General features: G+C 38.9%; 1 protein-coding gene across 2 annotated transcripts in view; it reads right to left on the bottom strand.

Annotated features, from left to right (window-relative positions):
* Positions 1-12,898, bottom strand: part of Cwh43 (cell wall biogenesis 43 C-terminal homolog) — a 59,256-nt gene that overhangs the window by 35,851 nt on the left and 10,507 nt on the right. For both annotated transcript variants that reach the window (XM_063240451.1, XM_013154267.2), the window contains exons 6-9: positions 12,576-12,664; positions 6,006-6,263; positions 3,547-3,672; positions 1,449-1,528 (exon numbers count right to left, since the gene is read on the bottom strand). In XM_063240451.1, coding sequence (XP_063096521.1) covers positions 1,449-1,528; positions 3,547-3,672; positions 6,006-6,263; positions 12,576-12,664 — 553 coding nt within the window. The remainder of the gene's footprint in view (positions 1-1,448; positions 1,529-3,546; positions 3,673-6,005; positions 6,264-12,575; positions 12,665-12,898) is intronic.

Raw genomic sequence — 12,898 nt, 5'->3', positions numbered from 1 at the left:
CTCTATAATGCTGTCATTCTCTTAAATGGTTTTACATTGTTTTGATATACTTAATGCTACAGTATATGAAGTTGTACTCAAGGACTTCAGGGAGGGAGTCAATATGGTAACTATTTTTAAGTCGGAAATATCTGGTGGTGAAACACTATTCTGCTTAAAAGGTTATGTTTTGATCTGCCCTGTTTCGCTGTTATGCCCTCTTTTTCTTTTTCTCAATCTCCACTCCATTATATACTTTTTTATTGTTATCCATTTAATTAAAGGGAAAAATATAGCAGGATATAATATAGTAACCCACTTTGACTTTCTATTTTCTCGATTTGAAGCCCTGTATTACTCTCACCATCTTGTTTTTGACTGAGGTTCCTCTATTCTGTTTTGCTGAATAGTATCAGGTTCGAAAGTTTAGGCATCAGCTGAGAAGATAATGAGATTCATTATAACGCCCATTCTCGTTGACTTCTATCTACTTTTGAAAACCTACAATATCTCCAATGTTTTGGTTTTGTCGGTTTTATCCTTTACGGTTTTGTTCAATAGTATTACAACTAACGATATAGGCAATTCTATTAGAAATAGCGGGAGGCATTAGGGTAACCATTGTTGATCACCTTGTATTATGTTTTTATATTATCTATTATATCCACCCTTTTGACTTGACCGATTCTGTTCTGTCATGTCACATTTGGTTTTACTCTCTTCCAAAAAAGCAATAAGAACAGTGGGAGCAATGAAACCCAAAATGTGTAATAGTCACTGTACAAAAGAGAGGAAAAGAAAATGCTCTAAACTATATAACTGCATGTATATTTAAATGTATAAGACAGAAAATGATATCACAGAGTTCTAATGGATCATTGAACAGAACTGTTTGCAGTATCATTGCTGGAATGTCCACTCTACAAACTTTAATTCTGTGACTTGAACAATTATTTCTAAGATGGCAATATGTAATCTATTAACTAGTGATTTCCTACTGCGCATTTTTTTTCTTCTGTAAATCTGTATAACTTGTACCCTTCACTGTTTTTTTTTTCTTTTCTTTTCTCCTTAAATAAAAATTAAAAAAAAAAAAAAAAAAAAAAAAAAAAAGAAGCATTCAACAAACAGTTGTTAAATGAATGAATAGGTATTAAATCCAACTCAACTGCTCCTTTCAAAAAGACTCCTGGCTGCTGTCAGGCATCCACTTTGATGGACATTGTGTTGCAATAATAAGAACTAATGTGTAGGGGAAGGAGATCCTGTAGCAACAGCCTGTTGTTAAAAAAAATACCTACTTATTAAAAAGTTGTGAGAAAGGCTCTGGGTGTGCTAGTTGGTACTAATGGAAGGAAGGAAGGAAGGAAAGAAGGCCCGCACCTAGCATTCAAACAACAGAAAAGCAAAAAATATATCTCTGTGCATCAACAATACAAAATTTTATTTCAAAAATTGTAATTACTTACCCCTCTGCCCAATTTCCTTTCATAGGTTTTATGCCGGAGTCCTAATCCCAACAAGCCCACACCAACAAGCAGCCACAACACTAAACAGGAAAAAAAATGTTTACAAGAAACTAAATTTGCTTTATTTTCCATTCCCCTACCTTCCCTTCTATGAGTTTTTTACGCTTTTCTCAGTTTCCTCTCAATTTACTTTTTAAAATAAAATTGTTTTCAAAATTATTGAGTTTATTGACCGAGGAGTCTGCGGGAATGTCTCAATCTCATACTGATTTTCATGTGTGAAATGTGTTTTTAACACATATCTTTTATTCAGGTTTCAACAATATTCCCTACAAATGATCCAAGAGTCATGAGCTTAAAATAAAAGTAACTTATAAAATATACAAGAAAATCAGTCTCCGAGAGCAGGAATCACAGTGAAAAGACACTATAGAATCAAGTACCCAAAGACTTCTCAAATTGGACTTTCAGAATCACGTATAAAATAAACATGTTTAACAGGTTTAGAAAAATAAAAGAGGATATCCAGAAGGATGACTAAGGGGTGTGAAACTAAAATAACAATCAGGAGAATTTGTAAAAAAATAATAATAATAGTTGAAATTAGAAATTCAATGGACAAGAAAAACTACAGATTAGACAGAGTGGAGCAAAGAACTAATGCAAAGGCATCACTCACACACACGCACACACACACACACACACACACACACACACACACACACACACGCACACGCGCGCGCGCACACACACGCGCGCGCACACACACACACACGAACAGGGAGAAAAACTGAAAGTGGTCAAGAGATGTGAAGAAAACAGTAAGCAGATTCAACACATGATCCATTGAAGGAAGAAAGAATGAGACAGGTAGTTTTTGGGAAGATTTTGTCTTAAAATCAACAAGATTCTAAGAAATTCCAGAGCCCAGAGGCTCCCCAGATTGAGCCACCTGTCTATCTACCTGTCTATCATCTATCCGACAAAATTTTAGAACACAGCGCCGAAAAATCTCAAGAGCAGCCAGAGAGAAAAGACAGATTATTTTCAAAGGCACAATTACCCTGACAGCTGACTTCTCGTCAGCAAAGTACAAGCTTGAAGACAGGATAAAATATCTTCAATGTGCTGAGAGAAACACACCAATCACTAAAAGATAGAAACAAAAGGTATAATTTCTAAACTAGGAAGAGGAGGGGTATAAAAAAACAAAAAGAAATGAAAGAGAACAAAGCAGGAGGGACCTACACACTGCAAAATAAGTTAAAAAGGAAAAACTATACCTACACGAAGTGGGAAATTCATTTAAAAGCAAAGAAATTGATAGAAATAAGTAACAATACATTAGAAACTCCAGAAAAGTTGTTGAAATGTTTAAAAAAGCAAAGTCTGACATTCTGAACAAGACAAAACAAAGTCAAATATGACTTTTATAAGTCGTGATGAAAAATACTTGATAGTTTTTGGTATGATGGTCTTACTGCTTTGTGATGTATCTCTTGGAAATATTTTAAAAATCAATACAGTTTCTTAATTGTTTTCTATATTTTATACTGTAAGATTTTATTTCTGTAGTAAAGTATCAATGCCTTGAGGGCAGAGACCACTGTTTATATGCCTTTGTGTCCAATTTAACAATTCCCTAATCTGCACATTGTATACATTCGAGTTTTATTAAATCTAGTTCATGTCATGTCAAATGAGTCAGACATAGATAGCAATTAACTGCACATCTGAAACTCAAGTTCATCAACACACTACATGCTAACATTGAATCTTCAAAAAAACAAAGAATAAGAAATGGAATAAACAGTCTCTAGAACAAATCAGTTTGGAAATTTTACCTGTTAAATCAACTTATCTTTCTTAGAAGTAAAATAAAATGAATACAGACTCTGACGCTGAAATGACAATGTCTGCATTTGCTCTAAGTATTTATATCAGAAAAAGTAGGAAGACGGCTGTTACCAACATTGGAAAAACATCAAGACTTACTAAAGCTGAGAGGGAAGTATATGAGGCTGTATTACACTTGAATTATATATGTTTGAAAACATATAATAACATCATTTTATAAAAATTGTAAAATTGTACTTACAAAGTTTCATGTATTTATCACTCTTTCTGATAGGCCCTTTAGGATTGTTTTTCATCTGCAGAAGAAAGGCAAGTTTTTTCTTCGAACCAAATAACATATTCAGCCCAATAATTAGCATCGTGGATGCTATTAAAAGAGAAAGAATGTAATGTAGTATAATGTGAAAATCCTTTTAATGGTAAATCCCAGATGTATTTTAAATGAACATTCCCTGAAATTCAGCTACTGAGTTACTCTATCGCAGTACCTAAGCAATTACTCCTGCAGCACTTTTGATGCTAGGGACAATCTTAAGAGATAAAGTCAGATTCTAGGAATCATGGTCTAGGTGAGAGCGCCTCAGCCTTTCCCTGGCGAGGAAGGCCCTTGAATTTCCTGAGTGTTCCCCAGTTGCTAGATGGCTCATGGTTTTTGTCATTGCCCAGTGATTAAGCAGGGGACAGTGGAGTACAAGATAAGGGACCTTCTGAGCTGCCGTAGGGACCTCATCTTGTCCACTAACGAGCGTTCCGATGCACCGAGATGAGATGCACAATGAAATAAAATGCAAGCTCTTGGTAAGGCAGTGTTTGCGGCAGTAATTCTACAAGGAAGGTGGGCACTCAGGGCACAGGATCAAAGCAGAGGATGTGGGCCAGAGTTCAGTGCCATAAAGCTGGGCTAAATCGGGATGCACTACAAAGCAGCTTACATGTAAAGCTTACATACTTCTAAAGTCGTAAGAATGTAAACAGAGAAATGCAATGATACGTAAATTAGGAAATGCCAAGTTTAGCTTACGTGGAAAGCTACCCCAAAAAATGTCCAAATTTCCAAGAAACAGCAAGCGTAGAAAATAAATGTATAACTAATTTCTGATAGAATGCAAATTCTTTTCAGATCAGTTGTATTAAAAGCTACTTTGAGCACTGCCAACATTCTTGGTTGTTGTAGCCTCCCCTATATAATGTTACTCTTCCTAAAAAGTTGTATGAAGTCATAATAATACATGGCTTTGGAATGCAATATGCAGTGAGAAGAAACTCAAAAATCTCATGTTATGAAATTCTAAACAAACAAATGCATGCACATGATAGCTCTTACTTCCTCCTTTTCTTCACATGGCAGACCCCCTGAGCAAGCCGGAGTAAGAGAAAAGCAGGGCATTGGATAGGCGGGAAAGCAGAGCAGGACAGAGTCCACCCACCTGAAAGAAACCAGAGGACATAGGACGTTCACAGGGCCCAGATCACTCCAGAAGCAAAGTAGTCATGTATTTTACTAATTAGATGGGAATGTGGGAACTAACCACAAATACCACATACTCAAAGGTCATTTCTAACGTACTCCAGCCACTCAGTAACACACTTTCCAAGGCAGGCTGTGCTGACAGAGGCCTGTTCGTGGGAAAGATGCACAGAGCAGCCGGACACTCCAGGGCACAAGGGAGAATGGAGACAAACAACAGGCAGATGTCACCCGAATCCCCCCCAGCATTGCCTCACACGGTTTTCACAAGCGTGCGTTGCATCTATCTGGAGACTTTTCCCGCTCACCTAAAGCTCCAGGCAAGCAGGGACCCAAGTGGCACCATGCCAGGAAAATAGTAGGCACATGTGAACTTTTTTTAAATGAAAAAAGTAGGAAAAAAAGGATTTGACAGGTCTTACTGGCAACACTGGGTTTGTATATGGGTGGTATATAGCAGTAATTTCATTATTGCCAGAAGGTAGAAAGACCTTGTCTCAAAATGAAAAACAAAAAAAAATCTGGGGATGTAGTTCAGTGTGAAGGCCCTGGGATTGAATCCCTATACTATGAATACATAAATAACTAACTAACTTTTGGATTTTTATTTTGGTATGCAAATTCATAACCACAGAATGAAAAATGTATTTATTTTCTGATTTGGGAGCTTATCATTTATACTAAGATACATACATACTACATTTTGTTGGTTAAAAACATAGTAAATAGGGGCTGGGGTTTTAGTTCAGTGGCATAAGACCTGCCTAGCAAGTGCAAGGTTTGTGAGTTCGATCCCTGGTATCACAAAACAAACAAACAAACATATTAAATAAAGACCATTGATAAAATTCAGGATAATCCAAAAAATCACAACCTGTAGGTATATTTATGATACTACTACTGACATAGCAATGAACATCATAATTATACTTTTCCTAACAAATTAGATACACAGTTAACATTTTTTAATGAATTAAACAGTTTTTACAACCAACTGTTTTAAAAGAGTTTTGGGGTAATAAATACTACAGAAAAGCATGACAAATTAAGAAATTTGTTTCTAGCTTATAAATTAGACACCCTCCCAGGGTTTGTGTTTTTAATTGAGAGAGGCCATTTTATTAAAAAAGCAAGATCATTCTATTCTCACCAGTCATGGAAAGTGCTAAACGCCAGCTGGTCTTGGAGGGTATTTTTGAGACCTTTAGTCTAGAACTTGTAAGTGTACTCACCCAGAAGCACATCAGATCTTTCTCTAGCGTAGACTCCTCCTGGAACAAACTTAAAAGCTGTGCACCATGCACAGAAGAACATGTCTAGGACGTAAACTGCCATGGCCACAGTCATGGTCACCCCAGGCCTCGTCCCTGAGTTAACCAGGTGTCCGAGCACTTGAGGCCACATGGACCCAACGAAGGTGGCCAGCAGACATCCGGAAACAGCAGCTGCCCATGTGCGCAGGTGGAGGAGACCTGCGGCCGAAGCTGCTCCTGTTGGTGAGAAGCGGGCAAAACGTGAGTCAGACAGGAAAGCAATAGAGCTCATAGGAAAACCAAGCGATTTACACCCATTCAGAGCCAGAAAAGGCCTGAGGCGTAAGCTGTTTCAATCTCCAGACAAATGAGGAGACCAAAGCTTAGCAGGTTAGTTTGATTTTGGATCAAGGTCACACAGGCTGTCTCTGGCACATGCAGAGGTGGAAGGCAGGTGCAGTAAACCTCAGGTCAGTGCTATTTCTTTAGGAAGGACCAGGAAGATAGAATTGGTGCTAATCTCCCAACAGCAACAAAAACTGAAATTATCAGGGGCTGGGGATTTAGCTCAGTGGCATAAGCGCCTGCCTTACAAGCAGGCAGTCATGAGTTCGATCCCTGTACCGAAAAAGACAAAAAAATTTTTAAAAACTGAAATTATCTGCAATGCCAAAATCCGTTCACTAAATTTAACCAGCCAGATATTGTAAAAAACACATGTAGAGGCAGTGTGGCTTCTAGAACATTTTTGTTAAAGCACTTTCTAAAGTAATTTCTGCCCCTTCTCCTACAGTATGCACCCTCACCTTGCTGACACAGAGCCGCAAGAGGGTGTCACTGAGATAGTATAGTGGACTTGCTGTGTTGTTACCAACAGCCTGCCAGCTTTGGAGGCCATGAGTGCCGCCTGGTCTGTAGCAGGCACCTAGAAAACATCGCTCTGTTGAGCCAACAATGAGGTCACATAACCCTGTCTCCCAATTGGTATGAAATCAGCTTTCATGTCTGGGTTGCATTCAGGCCCGCCCCACCCCGGGGCTATCAAGAGAAGACATTCCACAGACAACATGGCAGTTGTGAAACACTTCAGTCACTGTTGTGGAGCTGGAATTCATTCATCAACATGTCTACAGCAGACACGTTACCACTTACAGTAAGAACTTCACACAAAGAGGAGTGGGGAGCAGAAAGTGGCCTCACTCAGCTTCTGAAAGCTGCACTGTCACATCCATCTGCAAGTTCCACTCGAACCAGCACAGAGCAAAGCTCTGGGACTATCCATTCCTCCTTCAGAACGAGCCTCACTGAGACAAACACAAGAACCAGATTCCAGGGTCCTCTACAACCCAGAGTTCAACCCCACAGTGAGACCTAGATCCTATAATAGTGATTTTTTTTTGATTCTGGAATAAAACAACTGTAATATTTATTTGCTGTAAAAACTTAAAATGCAGAAATATAAAGAAGTGATAAAGGATTACCTCGGCCTGAGACAACCACAATAAGTAGTCATCCATGCATCATCTAATAGGATTGTTCTGGGACATTGGTCATTAAATGACTCCATCATCATGCAAATACCAGCATGCACTTATGCAAATCAAGACTGTGTAGCCCACTACACACCGACTATGGTCTACACCAGTGGTGGCGAACCTATGGCACGCGTGCCTGAGTGGGCTGTTTGTTATCATTGAAAGCGCTACAAGGTTTGCCATCACTAGTCCACACTGTTGCTCTGAGGCTACAAACTTCTGTAGCATGTTATTGTACTAAATACGGTAGATGGTTTTGCCACAGAGGTATTTATGTGTCTAAACCCAGAAAAGGTATAGTACGGTAAAAATGCTGGGTGTTAAGACTTTTTCATTTTTCCATTTTAATCTTTTTTTTTTTTTTGTACCAGGGATCGAACTCATGAACTCACGCTAGCCAGGCAGGCGCTTATGCCCCTGGGCTAAATCCCTGGCTCCATTTTAATCTTATAGGACCACCACTGTATGTACTGCCAGCCGCTAGATGAAGTGTCATGTAAGATCATGTATTTCGCCTATGCTATTTTCTATATATACACAAAGTATTTTTTGCATAAATGGAACTGTAACACATATTAAAAATTGTTACTCTTGATGTGACATTAAATGAAGACAACTTGTTCATGTTATTAGATTTTTTTAAATGTCTTTACGTAGGTAATGCATCCTGGATACACACACAATAACATGCCTAATGTCAAGCTTTCAAGATGACAGGGTGATGAATAACTTCCCTTGTCTACAAATCTCTTACTGTATTTGTTACTTCCTTAAAACAGATTCCCAGCCGTGCAACTTCTGTCAAAGGTATAAACATTTTAAAGCTATTACTTGTGGCCAGTTGCTGCCTCTCAGCCTTAATTGTCTCCAGAAAATTTGGCAAAGTCTCTGTACCTTCAAAATCCTGCCAAAATCATTTCTTTCTAAAATCCTTTACTAAATTAATGATGAAAGTGATATGACATTTAATACTGTTTTCATTTAATTATTAGTGAGATTGGGTTTTCCCTGTCTACTGGCTTACCATGACTATTTTTAAGAGTCAGTCCTAATTTGATACGCTAAAGACATTAAAATGACTTTGCCATTGGCTGGGCATAGTGGCCACATCTGTAACCTCAACACTCGGGGGGCTGAGACAAAAGCATTGTTGTGAGTTCAAGGCCCACCTGAGCTATGTAGTGAGTTCAAGGCCTGCTTAGACCACATAGAAAGACCTCATCTGAGGGGCTGGAGGTTTAGCTCAGCGGCATAAGCACCTGCCTTGCAAGCAGGCAGTTCGATCCCTGGTACTGATAAAAAGGAAAAAGACAAAAAAAAAAGAAAGACCTCATCTGAAAAAACCAAACCAAACCAAGCAATGACCTTGTTGTCTTTCACTTACTATAAAGAATTATCTATAGAGAAAGAAAACATCTTTTTAACTATCCTTTGACTGTTACTGATTTTATTTTTTTATTTATTTTCTATTTTAACATGAGTTCTAGATTTTAAAACTAAGTTTGTATTTTTAAACTGGTTATAAATTCCAAGGCCAGGGCCAGAGGTTTAGCTCAGCAGCCTAAGTGCCTGCTTGGCAAACGTGAAGCCTTGAGTTCGATCTCCGGTACCAAAAAAAAAAAAAAAAAAATTTCCAAGGCCAACAAAAATGGTACAAAAGGGACCTTCAAATGCTCATTATTCACTAGGTCCCCTTAGGGGAGGCAACAAATATTACCATTTATTTCCACATCTTCCAAGAGATATTTTTTATCCACACAAAGAAAAATACCTTTCTCTCCTTTTTGTACATCATCAGTAGCATATGATATGTACTGATAGTCACCTTGACTTTTTTTTACTTAACTGGGTATCTTAGTTGTTTCTTTTATTTGTTTGAAACTGAGGCTTTTCAAGTAATCTCTTCCAAACCTTTTCATCTAAAGCATCAAGCAGAATTAATGGCGACTGAAATCCTAAAGACATGTATAATAAGAATTGACATTTTACTTTTCAATGGATCATGTTTTCATTCAATAAAATTATATGCACACTGTGTAGTACACTGGAGCCCTTTCAGTATACTTAAAACAGCTATTTCTTTTTAAATAAAAAGATTTACTCATTAGATAAAATGATTTACTCATTTAATTGCTATCAAAAATTTAAAGCTCCTGTATCTTTGCTCTTATGAAGTTCTTGGCTCACTGCCGTAATTAACTTCACATTGAGCCCTCAGTGGGAGACATAAATTAAATGTACTATGGGAAAATAAAATAATTTCTGGTGCTACACTCTATCATGAAGTCTTCAGAGATAAACAACAGTGAATAGTGGACCTGATCTCCAGATTACTGTGAGATCAACATAATGAAAGAAGATCAGAGGGAAGATGAAGTTTATGAATTACGATCCTGATTACCGCAAATTGCCCATTAGAAACCTTAAATTTGCTTGCCTTTAGAATCTTTGAAACTACTACTTAATATTGCAGAGAGACAGCAAAACCAGCTTAGGTTTAACTCTCAAAAATATGACCTTACTTTTGTGGGGAAATGAGACCATGAGTTCACAGCTTTTCTCTTCTTTAAAGTTCTATTTTGCTGTTTACTGTTCTATTTTGCTGTTTAGTTTACTGTGTTTAAAACAAAGCTGCTGGTTACCTGCCCATCAAGCACTTTATTTATCTTCTATAAGAAAAAGCACTCTAGCTAGGAATGGTGGCCCATGCCTGTAATCCCAGCATTGGGGAGATGGAGGCAGGGGGGGTCACTGGGAGTTCAAGGTCAGCCTGGGATACAAAGTGAGTTCAGGACCAGCCTGCACTACATAGTGAAACACTGTCTCATAAACATGAAAGGCAAAAATATAATTATTATTATAAAATTAAAAGAAAAAATAAAAGAAGAAAACATGCTATAAATGCTGACCAATGCTTGACAGATTTCATTTCCTTTTCCAAATTGTATACTTGATTAAAAAGCCAAATATGCTCCTTGAAAGCTCAGTTATCTGGCCCGTTACCTAAAGAATCTCATGGAACAGTTCTCAAATGAGAAAAAATGTTACTCCTAAATATATACCAACTTTCAGAGTGCAGATGGGATTTGTACCAGAAAACACAGAAATCACTAAAATCAGCCCAACATGACTGCCACAGCTTGCTCACAGGGCTCCGGGAGGAGGAGGACCTGGCCAGCCTCGTTAGTTCAGCAGCCTACTTGGTTCCACACACATTCCTATGCAAACCAGTGAACGGCACAGCATGCAGAAATTTATTTACTACATTTCTTGTCCCACATCTTCTGTTACTGATAGATATAGTCTCACAGATTTAGGCCAACACTTTGAATCACCTGCTTAATTAATATGTATAAAGACATCTCACAGAAACCAAATATTGTGTTTGCTCTTCAAAGGAGCAGGAAATCTTTGCTTCATGCCAACAATGACTACTCTCCAACCATCTCTGCCTTTTAAGGAGGAGGAGGAGACGCGGAATGGAAAGATTCAGCTGCAGGAAAATCACAAAATGCACCTATGTGCTCACAAGAGCAATGGGAGAGAGAAGGGGCAGCCTAAAATATGACAGCCTTTCCCAATCTTTCTGGGTCCTAACGGGTGTAACTGGGGAGAAATGACCTAGGAGTTTGAATAGCAAGCACGGATCCCAAAGACAGGTGAAAGAATGTGAGGCGAAATTATTATATGTAAAAGAGAAAAGGAAATGGAGCATCATTACTGAATCTCAAAAAAGGGCATTTTTGAAAAACAGAAGCAAGAAATCTTGAAGAGGGAACAGGACCTAGCAACCAGCAGCTGGTGCTACCTTACCCACTAGACTTCAGTGAAAGGTGCTACTTACACAACACATGCCTTGTGTATTTTGTAAAGAAAATAAAACAGCACAGTAAAATGAAACAAACAAAACAGTGATAGGACCATAGGAAATCCGGAACAGTTACTATATTGCACATCCTTATCCTTTGAATAGTTGCTCAGACTGTGAGCCCCAGGCTTGCATGGTCAATCAAACAACACAGTGTCAGGTTGTTTCCCTACTTCGGTTATTGTCATCTCAGCTGTGTCGTGTCTGGTTGCTTACAGCGGGGTGGGGAGTAAAGGTGGCTTCCTTGCTGGTTCCCCCTAGTCAGCAGGGCCTCTGCCAGCACATGGGAGGGGGGCTGCACGGCTTCCTCCCTGCTTCCCCCATCCAGCAGGGCCACTGCCCCTGGTTTTATTTTTGCTGGATTCCAGAATTATCTCTCTCCATAGGCTTCAAGTCTAGTTCAGACCATTGCTAAGTCCTTGGGACCCACCTCCCTCCTTTTCTTCCTCATGTTGCTATATTCCAGGGTCTGGGCACCAAAATCTGGCCAGGTTCTTTCTCTGTGGCTCACCACTCTACCATTTTCCTATGTATGTAAGTGTTTTTGAGAAGAGGTTATGATTTATAACTGGATGTCCCCCCAAAGCCTCATGTGCTCAGAGGCGGGGCTTTGGAAGGTGACTGGGTTATGTACGGGGCATTTGAGCAGGTATGCTGTTAGGAGGTGAGGTCTGGTGGACTGCTGTGGGAATGACCTAGAAGGACACCTCTGCCTCACTAGCTCCTTCCTGGACGCTGTGAAATGAGCCGCTTTCCTCCACCAGAGCCATCCACGACACCTCCTTGCTGCTCATGGAATGATCCATGAGTCCCAAGAAACCCCTTCTCCTTCAAGATATATATGTGAGATGTTTTATCTCAGAGATAAGAAAATGACTAATACAGTAGTATTACGGCAATGTGGTCTAGGGGAATGGGACATCCACAGAGGATAAGGGAGGACTGGAAGCAGGAATCTGAAGCAGGTTGTCACCAGGAACCTTGATGACATCTGGGTTAGAGTTGCCACAGCAACTTCAAACAGCCCAGTTAGCCATAGTGTATATTTTTATGGCTGCATCTTCTTCCAGTCCAGCTGCACATCCAGTGAGGTAAACTGGGTAAGCAAACTCAATAATAGCACATCTGCAGGTAAGTCCTACATACCTGTAGCCCACCAGATTAAACTAGCTCCATGAAACCATGAACATGCTGAAAGCATCAATCCACTTGTCAAACTCAGCAGAACTGCACCTCTGTGAAACAAAATAAAAATGCACTATGACATTTGATGGTATTAACATTTCACTGTTTCATGTATAAAATGAAAATAGACCTCCTACCACTAGGTACATTCAAAAGATAATATGAATATGAAAGAACCAAAGAGATCATGAGATTGCATTAGGAATTAATATGATACACTTGGAACCATGAAATATAAAAACTCTAATCTCAAATAAATGGCATCTGTAGCCTCTCATGGTGAA

This window comes from Cavia porcellus, unplaced genomic scaffold, assembly GCF_034190915.1.
Source record: "Cavia porcellus strain 051 isolate PalLab524CR breed Dunkin Hartley unplaced genomic scaffold, mCavPor4.1 scaffold_30, whole genome shotgun sequence".
NCBI classification, from domain to species: Eukaryota; Metazoa; Chordata; class Mammalia; order Rodentia; family Caviidae; genus Cavia; species Cavia porcellus.
Note: the sequence above shows the minus strand (reverse complement) of the source record. Positions and strands in the feature narration are given on the sequence as shown.